Here is a 17,596-nt window from a genome sequence, read left to right as displayed (position 1 = left end):
AAGTTCTTGTGGGTGCAGGTGCTCGGGAGGGAAGGGCAGTTTGGGGCCGTTTTAAGCTAAGTGGAGACGTGCACAGCCTTGGGCCAGACACGTGGCTCTGCAACTTGCCAGCTGGCAAGTGCCCTCACTTCTCGGAGCCTCCATTTATTGGCCTGTGAAATGTGGTAAGAATGACATGTTCCTCGTAGCATCATCGTGAAGGTTCCCTGAGGTGTCTGTGTTGAGCTCTCAGGAGGAGCCCCAGTAAGACAGTGGACCTGGGGCCCAGCAGGATCATCTGTGAATGTCAGGAGCCAGAAGGACTTTTCTCAACACTGGGCAGGTGTCTCAACTCTTTTTGGGTCCAAAACCCTTGTAGTTGGACACTGGTCGCCCTACAGCCACAGGAGTGCCACCAGGGGGCGCCTAGGGCCAGCACATTGCTCCCTGCCAGGGGTGTGCCTGGGTGCGGTGGCCACGGCTCCCTAACCCCCACCAGCCCCTTCCCGGGGCCCAAGACACAATCCTCCAACACGCCATAGTTTTCCGGGCGGTGGGGGCGGGGGGGGGTGGTTTGTTCAAAGTCCTCCCTTCCAACCCCCACTGGGGTCTCTGGCTGTCTGCACCCTAACTTCCAGCACACAGGTAAACCAGACAGAGGCTCCGGAGTGCGTCTCCCGGTGGGAGACTAGAGATAGTTCTCAATCTAGGGTGAGCTGCGCCTGGTGTTCGGGATGAGCCTCCGTCTCCAGGACCCCCCTTCCAGAAGCTCCCCAGGGGCTGAGCCTTGACGCACCGGCAGCCTCTGAGCATAGCCCTTCTCAGCCACCGGCCTGGGAGACGATGCCTCTTTGCCCTGCTCCCACACAGACCTCCCCGTCTGCCCCTCCTCACCCCTTCAGACCCAACTTTCCAGAACAAAATGAAATCTCCAGCACCGGGCAGGGATATCTGACAGCAATAAATTTATTAAGTATCCCCTCCCCCAAAAATATAAACACAAACCAGTAAAAAACCAAAAAAACAAAAACAAAAGAAACAAAATAAGCCATAAAACATCAGGCCTGCAGCTGACAATAAAGCAGACACAAAAATGGAGGTGACCTATGGCGGGAAGACAGGACTCACGTGGGGTGGGGATGCCGTAAATACTGGAGGACAAGCTCTCGGGGGCCCTAGGGTGCTGTGAGCAGAGCTGGTGGGGGCAAGCCTGGGGGTGGTGTCAGTAGCGACGTGGCGCCAGGGGACAGGCCTCGTGGCCCTGGCCGCAGCCCGGCTCGCCCCTCCAGCCGCTTCACTTGGGGCCCTGAGCCTCGGACTCCTCCTCATCGTCTTCGTACATCTCGCCCTCCTCCTCGGCCGTGGCGTCCTGGTACTGCTGGTACTCGGACACCAGGTCATTCATGTTGCTCTCGGCCTCGGTGAACTCCATCTCGTCCATGCCCTCGCCCGTGTACCAGTGCAGGAAGGCCTTGCGCCGGAACATGGCCGTGAACTGCTCGGAGATGCGCTTGAACAGCTCCTGGATGGCCGTGCTGTTGCCGATGAAGGTGGAGGACATCTTGAGGCCGCGTGGCGGGATGTCGCACACGGCCACCTTGACGTTGTTGGGGATCCACTCGACGAAGTAGCTGCTGTTCTTGCTCTGGATGGCCAGCATCTGCTCGTCCACCTCCTTCATGGACATGCGGCCGCGGAACACGGTGGCCACCGTCAGGTAGCGGCCGTGGCGCGGGTCGCACGCGGCCATCATGTTCTTGGCGTCGAACATCTGCTGCGTGAGCTCGGGCACCGTGAGCGCGCGGTACTGCTGGCTGCCCCTGGCGGTGAGCGGGGCGAAGCCGGGCATGAAGAAGTGCAGGCGCGGGAAGGGCACCATGTTCACGGCCAGCTTGCGCAGGTCGGCGTTCAGCTGGCCCGGGAAGCGCAGGGACGTGGTGACGCCGCTCATGGTGGCCGACACCAGGTGGTTGAGGTCGCCGTAGGTGGGCGTGGCCAGTTTGAGGGTGCGGAAGCAGATGTCGTACAGGGCCTCGTTGTCGATGCAGTAGGTCTCGTCCGTGTTCTCCACCAGCTGGTGGATGGACAGCGTGGCGTTGTAGGGCTCCACCACCGTGTCCGACACCTTGGGCGAGGGCACCACGCTGAAGGTGTTCATGATGCGGTCCGGGTACTCCTCGCGCACCTTGCTGATGAGGAGGGTGCCCATGCCCGAGCCCGTGCCCCCGCCCAGCGAGTGGGTCAGCTGGAAGCCCTGCAGGCAGTCGCAATTCTCACATTCCTTCCGCACCACGTCCAGGACCGAGTCCACCAGCTCGGCGCCCTCCGTGTAGTGACCCTTGGCCCAGTTGTTGCCAGCCCCGCTCTGACCTGTGGGTGAGGGGGAGAGGGGGCAGGGGGAGCACGAGACTAGTCAGGCCTCCGGTGGCTGCCTGAACAGGCCACTCAGAGCACCACTGGGGACACCCTGTGCCCGTCTCCCTCCGTGCAGTGGGGGGTGCCCACACCCGCACGCTCCCTCCGTGGCCCTCCATGCTGTGTGCCGGGGACCCCACTGCCTGGTGCCCCGTGTCAAGGGCTCGAGACAGGAATTGAGGACCTGGGCTTGCAGCTCTCGCTCTGCCTCCCTCGGGGGTCCTGGGTGAATCTACCTGTCCCCCTCCCACCCCCACCCCCCGCAGCCCACCCACCCTCTGGCTGGCCATGCTGGCAGTGTAAGCGGTGGCCTCCAGAACCCCAGAATCCCTCACGGCTTGGGGTCTGAATGTGGATTCGAGCCCCTCAGCTGGGGTGTTGAGCTCCGGAAGACAGAAGTGGGGTGAGGGTCTCTGGATCACAGCAATGCTGCCTGCCCATGAACCTGAATCCTCTGGAGACTGACTCGTGTCCTGCCAGCTCTGTAACAGTCTCGTAAGCTTAATTCTCTGCCTTGCACATTGTTCTGCCTGAAATACACAAGTGGTTTCTATTCTCTGCACAGAGCCTTTTCTCTGGGCCCACTGCAACACGGGAAGGTCATTTCTGTCCTGCTAAGCGGCGACTTTGCTCTGTTGTTTCCCTGATCTGGATCTGCCCGTGGTGGGGGTCTGCATCAGAGTGTGGGACAGGGGAAACTTACCGAAGATGAAGTTGTCAGGCCTGAAGAGGTGCCCAAAGGCCCCAGACCGGACACTGTCCATGGTCCCAGGCTCAAGGTCCACGAGAATGGCCCGAGGCACATACTTATGAGCTGAGGAGGAAAGGGGTGGGTTATGTGGGTCACACAGGGGAAGGGACGCCTACCGCCCTGTCCCGCCAGAGTCATGCCGTCACCATGAGTGCTCAGACTCTCTGGGACCAGAGAGGTGGGAACCACGTGTGAAACGGGGATCGTGGTCAACACCTCAGACAGCCGGGACCTCATCCTACGTCAACGTGGGCAGGCTGACATTTCTCCAGTTCGCCGTGGACATCATTTTACACCAGTTGCTAAATAGCCCCTGCTCTGGACCCTCCCAGGGGCCTCCTGCGGGACTTCCAGGACCCTGCCCAGCCCTGTCCATTCCCCTGGACTGTGTATGTGTCGTGTGACCATTACACGTATTTGAATCTCACTAGGGTGGCAGTTTCCAGGGTCCCTTGTCTTTGTTTTGTGAGTCTCGGGTTGCATCTGCCAAGCTGCTGCTAGGCGGGCAGAGATGCCGAGACCCGGCAGGCAAGAAGCCCTCTCCCCACTCCTCCCAGGTCGAGCACGGGGCAAGGCGGGAGCTCACAAGAGGCCTCGTTGTAGTAGACGCTGATGCGCTCCAGCTGAAGGTCCGAGTCCCCCACATAGTTGCCACTGGGGTCTATACCGTGCTCGTCGCTGATCACCTCCCAGAACTGCAGGGGGAAAGGAAGGGTCAGCAGGTGCTTGCGGCCCCCACCAGGCCCTTCCCCTCCCACGGACTCAGCCCTGGGTATAAATTAAGGGGCCTGGATGCAGAGCTTGCACTCACTCCTTTCGGTGACTTTGGAGCAGAGATCCCAAGCTCTGTCATCTACCAGAAGATTGTCCTAGCAAATATGCACGTCCACTGTCTGCACGGTGGGCGCGGCCTGCAGCCCTCAGGGTGGTTCCGGGCTCAGCTGACACAGACCCGGGCCCCCAGACTCAGCCCTGCACTTGCTAACCAGGGGCCTGGGGCAGCCACTCCTCCATGAAGGGGTAGTAATAATCACCCTCGCGGAGCGGTTTTCGTTATTTCTCTTTTCAGATGAAGAAACTGAGGCACAGAGATCAAGAACTGCCCACAGCAAGTGACAGGGTCCAGGATATGTGTGCCCTTCGGTGTCAGGGCAAAGGCTGTCCAGAGACAGGGTCCGGCAGTGCCCAGGACACCATCAGCCTCAGCCACCAGGAACCACAGGGGCCCCGAGTGGGGACTGACTTGCCTGGGGCCCCCCAGCCAGTTCTCAAAGACCGGCCCGGCCCCAACCCCCAGGGCTTCCTTCCTCCACTGCCTCCTGCCGTCCACACTGCCCTCCTCCGACTCCACTCCTGCAGCTGTAGCAGGGCCCAAAAGCCTAGAGCGGGGCCTGCATTCAGGAACAGCACCACCTCTTTCCAGCTGTGTGACCCTGGGCGGGTCCTGAGGATTCTCTGTGCCTCGGGGCCCTCATCCGTTCGGTAGGCGGGATGGGGGAAACAAGGCTTCCTAGGAGTAAAGCGAGTTAATCTGTGTGGAGCGTGTGAGTGGGGGCTTGTAAGTGAGCACACAAAGACACACTCGCCGGGGGGAGGGAAGGCTGCCCAGAGCTCTGCTCTCACCCCAAGGGCATCTCCAAGCTTTTGTGGATACCGTGGGCCCACTCAGGGAGGGTCACTGGTCACACGCTGTGGGACTTCCCGGTGCCCCTCCCCTTTGCTCCCCAGGGTTGGAGTGACTTTCAGAAGATGAATGGGATGAAGGGCTCAAGAAATAACAGACCTCTACACGTGAGTCATGTGCTGGCAAAAAGACGGCTCAGTGAAAAAAGCAGCAAGAAACCAGTGTGCTCGTCCTCATCTATATGTAGAGGTCTCTAACAGGCACACAGAAGTCTGCTCCAGAGAGCTGTGCCTGGCAGTGTGGTTCTGGGCTGGGGAAGAGTTCTTTTCACTGGATACCCTTGGGGTTTGTGGAATTCTTTGTCATGTGTTAATTTCTAAACAACAAAAGATTAGTTTAAAAAACATTTTGAAAACCCTGATAATTATGGGACGCCTGGGTTAAGCGTCCAATTTCCCCTCAGGCCCCGATCTCAGGATCTGTGGGTTTGAGCCCCGCGTCGGGCTCTGTGCTGACAGCTTGGAGCCTGGAGCCTGCTTCGGATTCTGTGTCTCCCTCGCTCTCTGCCCCTCCCCGCTCATGTTCTCTCTCTCTCCCTCTCTCTTGCTTGGTCTCTCTCTCAAAAATAAACATTAAAAAATTTAAAACCCTGATCATTATCAACAGTGTTATTATTATAAAATGCATGAGAAGTCTTGGTAGTTCGTCCAGAGAAGGTGTGTTTGGAGGTCATCCCTCAGTGAGGACAGGGGCTGGACTTATTCCCCGTTTTGTCATTGTTAACTGTTCTTTTTACACTGTGTCTGTTAATTTTGTAATTAGAAACAAACACACAGAAATGTCACTGAGGTATTTGGGGCCTGATCAGAGCTTCCTACCACTGCCCTCCTCAGTCCCAGGCCTTTGTGAGAGCCTGAGCCAGGGCCTTGGTCCCCAGGGCTCCAAGACACCTCAAACCTCTGGTTTCAGGGACACCCGCAGCCCCTGTAGAGGAGTGATGAGCTCAAGACAACAAGTGTGGGGCCAGCAGAGAGTGATTCAGTCACCCTGCCATCAACATATCTACAGAAAGTTGTTGAAAATGCATCTGTGAGAAGCACGGTCTTCCAGGAGAAGACGGACCAGATCCATCCAGCACCAGTCAGTGTGTGCCAGTGACCCCAGCTTTTGGGACCTCAGTTTTCTCAACTGTAAAGTGGACACGATAATAGTACCCACATCACATGCTTAGCACAAGGCCTGATGCATTCAGCAAATGTTGGCTTCAGTGAGTTAAAAGGTCTTAGATGCTATTTATGTTTTAAGAAATTTTAAGTTGTATTTCTTTATTTTGAGAGGTGTATGTGGGGGGGAGTGAGTGAGGGAGTGGCAGAGAGAGGGAAGAGGAGAGAAAGAATCCTAAGCAGGCCCCACAGGGTCAGTGCAGAGCCTGAGTGGGGCTCAAACTCAGGAACCCTGAGATCATGCCCTGAGCTGGAATCAAGAGTCGGTTGCCTAACCAACTGAGCCACCCTGATGCCCCTTGGATGCCATTTAAAAAAATTTTTTTTTAATGTTTATTTATTTTTGAGAGAGAGAAAGAGACAGAGCGTGAGCAGGGGAGGGGAGGAGAGAGAGAGGGAGACACAGAATCCGAAGCAGGCTCCAGGCTCTGAGCTGTCAGCACAGAGCCCGACACAGGGCTCGAACCCACAAGCTGTGAGATCATGACCTGAGCCGAAGTCAGACACTTAAGTGACTGAGCCATCCTGGTGCCCCTAGATGCTATTTAAAAAATTTTTTTAATGTTTATTTATTTTTGAGAGAGAGAGAGCAAAGGAGGGGCAGAGAGAGAGGGAGACACAGAATCCGAAGCAGGCTCCAGGATCTGAGCTGTCAGCACAGAGCTTGACGTGGGGCTTGAACCCACAAACCACAAGATAATTACCTGAGCCAAGTAGACACTTAACTGACTGAGCCAGCCAGCCGCCCCCCTTAGACGCTATTTAAATTTGTAAAGTCATATGTAGAAAAAATAAATAAAAATAAAAGTTAAAAAAATCAATATACTTTGAGATAGTGTGGTGCAGTAAAATAACACCACTGATAGAAGCCGATCTCCAAGACGCATCTTTGAGGGAAAGGCATATTGCATAATGATGCATGGAGTAAAAAAGCAAACCTCACAAAAGATGCTGTATCTCTCTACAAAGATACACAGATAACATGCACAGGAAACAGGCTGGAAGAATGGAAACAAAATTGTCCCCCAAGGAGAGCAGAATGTGGAGGCAGGAAGGAGGTGGTAGGCACTTTGGCCTCATCTGCAGTATCTCCACTTTTTAGAAGAATATATTAAGAATTGCTTTTGAAGTTAAAACTAATAAAATGTGATTTAAAATAAGGATCTTGGGGCTCCTGGGTGGCTTAGTCAGTTAAGCATCGGACTCTGGATTTCGGCTCATGATCTCACGGTCAGTGAGATCGAGCCCCGTCTGAGGCTCTGCGCTGACAGCGTGGAGCCTGTCTGGGATTCTCTCTCCCTCTCTCTCTGCTCCTACCCTGCTGGAGCGTGCTCTCTCCCTCAAAAAAATAAACTTCTGAAAAATCTTCAGAAAAATAAGTATCTTATTAGTAAAATATGTAATATAAAATGAAATATAATTTTGTAAGTTAAATAAAAAATTACGACCATCACTACAGTTGAGAAAACTGCCAGATGGTGTGTGGACCCCAGGGTCCAGGCCGCATTTCCTACCTCAAGACACCGTCACCACCCCCCACCTCCGCCCCCGCGGCGCTGTCCGTGGTGCTGATCCGTTGCCGCGTCCGCGCCCAGGGGCCGGCCAAGTGTCTGGGCGGGCACAGGAGCCCCAGGCAAGTGGGGCGCAGCAGCTCCGCCAGAGGGAGGGCTAGCCGATTCAGGGGCGTTAAACCCTTTTAGGTCCTCGATGTCTTTCCCCGCTTCGAGCACAGAGAGCGTTACCCTGACCCATTTAGGAGGCGCTGGGAGAGGAGGCGGGTGCGAGGAAACCGGAAATCCCTCCCCCCACTGGCCGTCAGGGCCAGGGTCCGGGCCCGCCCCTCCCAGGCTCCGCCCAGCGGCCGAGAGAAGGGGGTGCAGACAAAGGCTCCTGGCCGGCCCTGCACCCCAGGGGAGGAGGGCGAGGCCCCCAGATTCATCCGCCTGTTGAATGGACGCGGTGGAGGGGGGGGTGGGCATCCCGATATATCCATGTAGACCTAAACTCAAAACTCCCGCCGTGTCCCCCCTGGGCGGGTGCCTCAACTTCCTGGAGCGACCCTTGGGAGGAGGGCGATACCCCATCTCACCACATACCTGCGAGGTGGTGCGCCTAGAGCACCTGGCACAGCGCTCAATACGCAGCGGCCATTGTCATGAGTCAGTAATGCGCCAAGCTCACCCTCAGGACAGATGTGTTCTCTCCTGGCCCCAGTCTCCCTGACTGCCCTAGATCCCCCACAGCCAGGCCCCTCCCTAGAGCAGGGACCCAAGCTGAGTCAAGCACCACCCAAGGACCTGCAAGCCTGCTGATCGTGATGGAAAGGAAAAGTTTGCTCTCTCCCCTCACCAGGGAGCCCCAAACCCCCAAACTAGTATGGGATTAGGAGACTGAAACGGCCAGTGCACTGCCTGTCCACAGGGCAGATGGCAGCATCCACTAAGCCGGTACATGGGGCCTAGCCCAGGGGGCTTTGAATACTTTCCGAGACAAGGAGGCCAGAAGGAAAGGGCTTGACAGCTGCCACTGGTCACCAAAGAAAGGCAGCGGTGGGAAAGGGAGAAGCAATCCCCCTCCCTGCAAAACCCATCTCTCCCTGGTTTGAACTGTTAGAAAGGATCAGATATTAATGTTTAAAACAACATACAGTAAGAAAATCAACCCAAAAGGAATAAAAAGTAATGAGCAATCTCTAAGAAGCAGGAAAAAAAAAAATCTCCCCGGAGGACACTGTCTGGCACTCAGGCTACTGCCTCTGCCTTTCTTCCTCCCACCCCTGCCCTCCTGGCCGTCCCCCCACCTCAGCAATACCTCTGGCGTGGACTTGCCTTTGCCTGGTACATGTCTGTCCCGGTCACAGAAGGGAGGGGTGCATAACTGGACTCACTACACCCCCAGGCTCAGGCAGGACTGGGGACTGCCCTCCCTCCCCCCAGTGACCCTTGACACCACCCCCCCCCCCAAGCAGATGTTCAGGGCAGGCCTGGCCCCTGTGACCACATTAGTGAGCCCTCCGCCCCTCCCACCTGGCCAGGGCAGCTGTCAGTGACTGCCCCAGGAGCCCTGATTTGATTTGAGGCCATCATCCCCGGGGCCTCCCCCTCCCCCAGTCCCCTTCCTGGGGCAGACACAGCTGTCTCCTTGGGTGATTAGGGAGTCTCCCTGGTTCCACCCCTCCACCCCATCCAAGTCGCCTCCACCCTAGAGAAGTTGCAATTTACATGTCAGCCACGAGGCTGCCCCAGCCCTGTCGTAATTAGCTTTTTGTTCTTGCCTGGTTTCCATGGCAACAGCCTCCAGAGGAACCTTTTCCTAGGCCCCTTCCCCTCCAAGACCTGTCTCCTCCCACAGCCTTCCACCGGCTTCGGGAAACCCGCCCTCCACCGTTCCCACCCCGCGTCCCTGGCCTTGGTCCTGACAAAGCCGCTCCTGCGGCCCCGTTTTGTTCCGAGGGGTGCCCCAGTGGGCAGCAGGCCCCACCCACCCAGCCTGAGCCCTAGGCTGGCCGTCTGCAGAGCGTGGCTCTGTCTCGCACTTGCTGTGTGACCTTGGCCAAGGGACAATCTCCAGGATGTGACACCTGTCTCCTGGGTTCCAGCGGGGAATATAGGACCTCTTCTTCCCCTCAGTCCCAACATCTGTGAGGTGGGCTAACAACAGTGGAGGGGAGGCGCCGGGCGGTGATGCAGCTGTCCATCCCGGGAGCCGGGCTTTGTTCCCGCGTCCTACCCCCAGACTCCGCGGTCCCGGGGTGGGTACTGCCCACCCAGCTCCACCGGGTGCTCTGACCAGGCTGGGCTGAGCCGAAGGAGAGTCCCGGCCCGGACCAAGGTCACCCCGACTTTGTGCCCAACCCTTCCCCCCAACAAAGGAACAGGGTGGGGTCAGGAAGCCCAGGGCTGTAAGAGGGAGGTTAGGGACACGGGGGTGGCCTGGCCGCTGGGAGGACATCCTGTTGCTGGGGGGGTTGGGTGGGGGGGGGCGGGCGGAGTGGGAGCACGGCCGACAGAATCGTTACGGCTTTGAAGGGTGACGCCCCACCCAAACCTGCCCACCCATCCATCAGGCTCAAGGCTGCGTAGGGACCCCGGAGAAGAGGGCCACGCCCAGACAGTCCCCGCAGCCGCAGCCGCTGACTCGAGCCGTGCTCCGGCAGGCCAGAGGTGCCCGGGCAGGGACAGAGGACACACGGCGTGCAGGTGGCAGGGCGGGGATCCCGATGCCCCGGTCGCCCGCCCGCCGCGGGGCCCGGCTCGTCCCTTTGTTCTCTCTCGGCTTCGCAGGGGCGAGTGCGACGCGGGGTGCGGCTCGCGGGGCCCGGGCGCCTCCCTGCTTCCCTCCCTCCGGGGCCCGGCGCGGGGTGGGGGTGCGGGGGGCGCGCGGGTCTCGGGGCCCGGAGCGGGGCGGGGGGTGCGGCGGCGCGCCTCCTCACCTTGGCCCCGATCTGGTTGCCGCACTGGCCGGCCTGGATGTGCACGATCTCCCTCATGCTCGGTGCGGGCGGCGGGCGGCTGCGGGACACGCGCGTACAGGCCGGGGCTGGCTGCGGAGGCTCGGGCGTCCCCGCCGCCCGCTCTTATAGGCCGGGCCCCGCCCGCCGCGCCCGGCCTGGCGTCACCGGGCGCGGCCAATCGGAGGGCGCCGCCGCAGAATGCGGCACCGGCCTGCACCATCAGCACCGCGCATCCCCACTCGGCCGCGCGCTGCGGCGCCTCCTCCCGCCGCCGCCGGGGTCTGGGGGCCCGCGGGGGGCGGGGGGGTGGGGTGGGCCGCACACTGAAAGGAGGGGCTGGCGGGCTCCGGGGAGGACAATAGAGGCCCCTCTCGGCTCTCGGACGCCGCCTGGGCCGCCCTCCCCGGTCCCAGCGCAGCGGCAGCCCCACCCTGAGGCTTTGCAAGGACAGCCTTTCTCCCCCACACCCGTTCAGGGACCACCCCCACGTTCCCACCCCAAAAGACCGAGATGGACGCCTCTCAGCTCCCTGTCGCGTGGCAGGAAGGGACAAACAAGGTACTCGGAGCTTTGCCGGATCCCTTAGGGGTGGGGGACGCGGGGAAAGTCTGCAGCAGTCACCGAACCCTCCAGAAGAGAGCAGGGGGCAGGGCTCAGAAACGCCGAGTCAGAAGGGCGGTGGGAGAGGGTGGCAGCTTCTGCAGTGGGGGTTGCGATCCTGCCTCCTCCTCCCCCAGGGGCCTGCCACGCGATTCCAGACGGACCTTGCACATGTCACAGCGCCTGCCATAGGTCCGCTGCTCAGTGAATACCGGTGTCAGGAACGGTCACAAGGACACAAGCCAGTCCAGGGACTGACAGGGTGGGGGGTGGTGGGCAGTGGGTTCTGTCTGGTTCACCTCCTGACTTCACTTGTACCCCTAGACCCTTGGTCCAAGTGAGGCCAGCACAACGTGGTGGTGGGGGGGGGGGGTCTATGTGGTGAGATGGTGTGTGCCTAAGGCAGAGGGGGTGGGGCTCTTGGGGGAAAAACTGGGAGGGGGTCCCCTGGTCAGAAAAGAAGGGAGAGAAAGAGGCAGACGAGCCGTGCGGACGTTGTGCCACTGTCTCGATGTTCCCCTGGGGTCAGACATCGTACTGAAACCACCTTATGATAAGGTCCTTCTGATGTTTCAGTAAGAAAATGTTCCAGGGCCTCAGTCACAGTGCCCGGAGGTTCCACAAGCAGCCGGCGGTGCGCCTGTGTGTTCCCTGGGTGTGGCTGTGCACAAGCCCCTCTTTCCCTCCTGAAGCTCTCCAGTTTGGCTAGTCCAGAAATGGGTCTTTTGTTCTCCAGAGACACCCCTCCCCCACAACACGTCCACGATGTGGCTTTCCGTGGTTGGCTTCTGGCTGCCTGGGGCCCCTCCCTGCCTCCCCCCTCCACCACCACACCCCCTGTTCAGGGGGTCATTGGTGAGCCTTGGCTTCTGGCTGCCTGGGGCCCCTCCCTGCCTCCCCCCCCCCCACACACACACACCCTGTTCAGGGGGTCGTTGGTGAGCCTTGGCTTCTGGCTGCCTGGGGCCCCTCCCTGCCTCTCCCCCCCCACCCCACACACACACACCCTGTTCAGGGGGTCGTTGGTGAGCCTTGGCTTCTGGCTGCCTGGGGCCCCTCCCTGCCTCTCCCCCCCCCCCCACACACACACCCTGTTCAGGGGGTCGTTGGTGAGCCTTGGCTTCTGGCTGCCTGGGGCCCCTCCCTGCCTCTCCCCCCCCACCCCACACACACACACCCTGTTCAGGGGGTCGTTGGTGAGCCTTGGCTTCTGGCTGCCTGGGGCCCCTCCCTGCCTCCCCCCTCCACCACCACACCCCCTGTTCAGGGGGTCGTTGGTGAGCCTTGGCTTCTGGCTGCCTGGGGCCCCTCCCTGCCTCCCCCCTCCACCACCACACCCCCTGTTCAGGGGGTCGTTGGTGAGCCTTGGCTTCTGGCTGCCTGGGGCCCCTCCCTGCCTCCCCCCCCTCGCCCCCCCCCACACCCTGTTCAGGGGGTCGTTGGTGAGCGTCTGGCTCTTCCCCGGAGCTGGCTGCACCTCCCCGTCTGAGCGAAGGAAGCAGCTTTGCGGCACCCTGCTGGCCAGGACCCATTACCCACATGCCCTGCCTCCCTGAGTGATGGCATCAGGCCAGGCCAGCTCTCCCTCCATCCCCAGAGGGCTCTGGTGCCAGGTTCAAAGCTGACTCACCATCCTTTCTCCCAGCAAAGGCTGGCCCTGCCGGGAACCAGCTCCTGGCCTTGAGGCCAGCGGTCTGGGCTGAAGCTGCCAGCATGGGTGGGGGCTGGCTGGGGCAGCGCTGCGGGGCGGCTGGCCGGGGGCTGCAGGAGCCCTCAGCGTTACTAGACCTGCCTTCAAACTGGCTGGTACCGTCACTTTGGCCTCCGCCGAACCTGTATGAGGAGGGGGTCGTCTGTGCGCTCGGTATGTGCGGAGCAAACCAGGTGGGCTCTTCAGTGAGAAACCCAGGACCGCAACAGAGGGGGGACCCAAGGCTTTCTGGCACCAGGCAGCATGGTTCACCCCAGATGTCCACTCCCTTGGGGTGTGGACTTGGACAGGCCTTGGACAGACTTACTCCATTCGGGGAGGCCTTGCCTCAAACGCTTCCCAGAGCTGGCTGAGTCCTAACCCGCCTTCCAGAAGGGCAGTGCTGGGGGGAGAGCAGACCCCAGCCCGCAGCCCACTCTACACTGTGGGCCCCTCCATGTTGTTCAGAGCAGACACGGAGGAGGGGTGCCATGACCGGGCCGAGAGAGGGGTGTGCTCGGGCTGAGGTCACAGATGCGTCACGGGGGTCCAGCTTTGGCTGCAGCCTGGACAGTGTCGAGTCGTGTCACCATGGAGGTGTCTGGGGTGGTGCAGCTGCTGCTCCTGCTGTCTCTTTACTCTGGTTGCTCTGAGCTGGGGGTTTGCGCCATGAAGAGAAAACCGGACACGGGCTCAGAGCAGGTGTGAGTGCCCCCCCCCCCCCCCCCCCCGCCACACTCTCCCCCTGGGCCGGGCTTCAGGCACTCTGGGTCCTTTGGGGCTATGGCTTTTTTCTTCTTTCTTTCTTTTTCTTTTTTTTAATTTATATCCAAGTTAGTTAGCATATAGTGCAACAATGATTTCAGGAGTACATTCCTTAGTGCCCCTTCCCCATTCAGCCCATCCCCCCTCCCACAACCCCTCCCGTAACTGTTTGTTCTCCATATTTAAGAGTCTCTTATGTTTATGCCTTTTTTTTAAAAACATATTTATTTATTTTGACAGAGAGAGAGAGAGAGAGAGAGAGGGAATGAGCAGGGGAGGGGTGGAGAGAGAGGGAGGAAGAATCCCAAGCAGGCGCTGTGCTGTCAGCGCGGAGCCCGGTGCAGGGCTCCGTCCCAGGAAGGGTGAGATCGTGACCTGTGCCGAAATCAGGAGTGGTGATGCTTAGCTGACTGAGTCACTCAGGGCTGTGGCTTCTTCACCTGGGCAGGCCAGCCACGGTTTCTGGCTGGTTTCTGGGACTCACTTCACCCTGTTCATCACCCTCAACCCCACCCCTGCCCCTCCCCCTTCCTCCTCCCTCTGGCTTCAAGCAATTTCCAGAAAGAGGCAAGACGGATGGTGGAGGTGATGCAGCGAGCACAGCATTTATTACCAGGCCACTTCCCAGCCCTGAGACCCTGGGCTGACACTGGCTCACTGCTTCAGGCCGACAACCCCCGCCTTGGCCTGAGCAGGCACTGGCCGGCGCCGTCTGCCAGATACGTGGGGTGCACACAGATGGCCACCCCCCAGCCCCCATGCTCTCTGGTCACCGCTGAGCCTTGGATCAGCCCCGCCCTCCGCTGGAGCCCGTGCAGACACGGTCCCTCTGCCTGAAACAGCAGCTCACTTCTTCCTGAAGCAGGCCTGTGAAGCCAGGTCCGGCTGGTCACAGAGTCCCTTTTCCAGAGGCCCTCCCGGGGAGCAGCGCTTGTCATTCGGCCCACACAGAGACTTCGCATCCCGACAGGCCAAGGGGCACAGATCCAAAGACTTGGCAGCAAAGGTGGGTGTCCTCGCCTGGTGCCTGGCTGGAGGTGGAGCGCTCCAGGGGTGGGCAGAGTCCCCGTCCAGGGGCCCAGGACCCACCTCTAGTGCCTGCGGCCCCGCCATCTCCCCAGCCTCCAGTCTCCACAGCAACTCCTGGAGGTCTGTGCTCTCTCCCTTCTCGGGCCCCAGAGGGTCCATGCCTCCGCACCGCCAGAGATCGGCTCGTCCGTCCCCTTTGGCAAGTGCCTGCCCCTGTCGCACAGGAATCAGGCCATAGGATATCCCCACCTCCCCCTGCCCGGCACCCTGGCCCCGAGCCCGCAGCCTCACCATGAGCACAGCAGCACCTCTTGGAGCGTCTTCCGGAGCTCCTGGCTGCGGAAGGCGTAGATGAGGGGGTCGACGATGGAGTTGCAGATGATGAGGGTGAGGAAGAGGTTGAAGTTCTTGAAGACGCAGCCACAGATGGGGTGTCGAGGGCAGAGGACCATGAGCGAGAGGTGCAGGAAGAAGGGGCCCCAGCAGAGAAAGAAAATGCCCAGCAGGATGGTGAGCGTGGCCGCGCCCTTGAGGCCCAAGCCCTGGTGGACGGGGCGCTGCCGCTTATGGAGCCGGGCGATGCCCCGCGCGTGCTGGCACGCCCGGGCGAGCATGTGGACGTACAGCACGGCCATGAGCACCAGCATGGCTACAAAGAAGCTGACGAGACAGAGCAGGACGGCCGTGTGATGGTAGTAGGCGATGAAGAGCGTGCTGGAGAGGACGCTAGCCACCCAGATGGCTGAGATAGCCCGCCACGCCCGGGGCAGCGTGACGATGCTGTGGTACCGCAGCGCGTAGAAGATGGAAATGTAGCGGTCCACGGCGATGGCGCCCAGGAAGCAGAGGCTCGACACCATGGCGCCACAGACCAGCACGTCAATGACGTCGTCCAGCTGCTGCACCACGGCGGCCCGGCCGGCCAGGGTGCCTGCCTCCAGCAGCAGCATGACGGCCGTCTCCAGCACACTGCTCACGCTCACCAGCAGGTCGGACACGGCCAGGCAGCAGATGAAGTAATACATGGGCGAGTGCAGGTTGCGGTTCTTGGCAATGGCGGCCACCACCAGCACGTTCTCCACCACGCTCACCAGCCCCAGGCTGAGAAAGAGTCCGTCGGGAACGGACACCTCCAGGCACCGGGGCCCTGTCTGGTTGGCGGCCAGCCCGAGGCGCGGGGCGACTGGGGAGGTGGAGTTGAGGGAGCCCAGCAGCCTCCTCGGGGGGCCCTGCACGGACATGGTCCCGCCAGGGAACAGGAACGGGGCCTCACTCTGCGGCGTCCTGCTCAGCAATGGCGCTTCCCGCAGGCTTCGTCGGTCTCCCCGGGGCCGCCCTCGCAGTCACCCTCTCCCCGTCCGGACAAATGTCAGCTCAGGCACAATGCAGCTGGAAAGACCCCAGCCTCCCACCAGAGCGGTCACTTCTCGGCCAGGACCCCAAGCTCCCTTGTACCAACCCTCTAGTCTCTCTGGACCCTCGGCCCACCTCCCCACCTCTTCCGTGGAGGTGCGGTGGCTCGGGTCCGGACATACGTTTTTCTGTGCCTCTTGCTCCCTCGTGGCCGGCCAGGCCTCCTGCTTCCCCAGGCCCGGGGTGGGCTGAGGTCCCAGAAAGAATGAAGCCTTTCTCCGGTTCTTCCAAGTCCCCGGAGCCCCTCCTCCTGAGGGCGGCCACATGATGGGCGTGCACCCTGGACGCACCATCAGAGAGCACCCATGGTACCCCGGCCTGCTGCCAGGCAACACAAATGGCATCCAGGGCCGTCCTCACTCCAAGGGCCCTGGACCTTCAAGGGCCCCTTCAGGGCTCGGCTGGGGATCTCCCGTCACCTGTGCTCCACCATCACTCCCAGCCTGGCTCTGCTCCCGGCATCTGTTTGCGTGTGGCGCGGGGACGGGTGGGGGGGGGGGTGTTCTCCTCTAAATCTACCCCAAGACTTCTAACCCTCCTCCAGGCCCGCTGCAAACACCACCTCCTTCCTGGAGCCATCTCTGATCCCGGACACCCACCTGATACCACTCTGCCTTGGGAACAGCCATTGGCTGTTGACCACCCCCGGCCTGCAACACCCCACGTTAAATGCGAAGGGCAGCCCCTGCCCCCGAGAACCCCACCCCCTTCACTGAGACCTGCTGCAGGGCATCCTGGTCACAACAGCCTTTTGCTCGGCCTCATCCTCCACTGGGGGAGGGGCAAGCCCCCATTTCCTCTGCGGAAGAAACCACTTCAAGGGCAGACCTCGGTCTGCGACCACGTGGTGCGCTGCCCGAGCCACCGCGCAGCCTGCGGGCACCTCGCCCCAGAGCGCTCCCAGCGCTTTCTCACCGAAGACTGCAATCTCTCCTCTAAAGGGCGAGGGTGGGCGGGGGAATCGAACTGTTGGTTGACAGGCAGAGAAAATCCGGAGCGAGAAAGGGGAGTGGCTCGTTCTGTGGTGGTGGTGGGGCCAGGAGGGGACCGGGAGGGAGGTCTCGGTGTTTCGAGCGTATCTGTGACGTTCCCGTTGAAGCCAGGTGGCCTCTGATGGCAGGGCCCACACGTGTGACCACACGTCAGTACCCGCTTGTATTACTCATCACACAACTCACAAAGCTCCTTTACCCCCTTTGGTTTGTGCTCTTTATTGAAGTACCTCATACGTAAGAAGTACACAAATCATAAAAAGTGCAGGTGAGTGGGTGCCCCAACCTCCACACAGCCAGGAAAGCAGCACCCAGATCAAGCCATCAAACATGAACTGCACCAGAACCCTTGGGGCATCCCCCCTGCCCTGGGAGCCACCCCATGACCACCAGTGAATTCTGCGTGTGTGCTTTCCCGCTTTCCTCTGCTTCGCGCTCAGACACGCGTGCGGGTGCGAGCAGCGGTCCTTGGCGTACAGAGCACCCTGGACGTCTCCCCAGACCCGCCAGGCGTTCCTGTCCCATCTTCTGGTGGACACAGGGAAGGGCTCCCGCGGGGCAACGCCTAGCAACGCACGTGTCTGTTTCTGGCACGAGCACCGCCCCCCCCCCCACCATAGAAGACGAAAAGCCCAAACCCCCCAGGAACCAGACACATGATG

General features: G+C 60.4%; 1 protein-coding gene across 1 annotated transcript; it reads right to left on the bottom strand.

Annotated features, from left to right (window-relative positions):
• Window positions 1-956: 956 nt before the first annotated feature.
• On the bottom strand, window positions 957-16,246 carry LOC124510783 (uncharacterized). The gene is made up of 8 exons (XM_047077427.1): window positions 14,821-16,246; window positions 12,676-12,878; window positions 12,467-12,530; window positions 10,601-10,726; window positions 10,425-10,503; window positions 3,732-3,840; window positions 3,098-3,208; window positions 957-2,349 (listed from the first exon to the last, which is right to left on the bottom strand). Exons 1-8 carry the CDS (start codon window positions 15,768-15,770, stop codon window positions 1,274-1,276), a joined length of 2,718 nt encoding a protein of 905 aa, XP_046933383.1. The 5' UTR covers window positions 15,771-16,246; the 3' UTR covers window positions 957-1,273.
• Window positions 16,247-17,596: the final 1,350 nt, after the last annotated feature.

Source organism: Lynx rufus, unplaced genomic scaffold (genome assembly GCF_022079265.1).
Source record: "Lynx rufus isolate CCGP_SWC_20201006 ecotype Redwood Valley unplaced genomic scaffold, mLynRuf1.p SCAF_16, whole genome shotgun sequence".
NCBI classification, from domain to species: domain Eukaryota; kingdom Metazoa; phylum Chordata; class Mammalia; order Carnivora; family Felidae; genus Lynx; species Lynx rufus.
The sequence above is the reverse complement of the archived record's forward strand: the minus strand, read 5'-3'. Positions and strand labels throughout refer to the sequence as shown.

Excerpts from the sequence above, each read along its gene's own strand:
- LOC124510783 (XM_047077427.1), bottom strand. The coding sequence starts at position 15,770 with ATGTCCGTGCAGGGCCCCCCGAGGAGGCTGCTGGGCTCCCTCAACTCC. Across the intron at positions 10,504-10,600 it reads GCCGCGCCCGGTGACGCCAG|CCGCCCGCCGCCCGCACCGA; the intron begins GCCGGGCGCGGC and ends CGTGTCCCGCAG. Across the intron at positions 3,209-3,731 it reads CTACTACAACGAGGCCTCTT|CTCATAAGTATGTGCCTCGG; the intron begins GTGAGCTCCCGC and ends TTTCCTCCTCAG.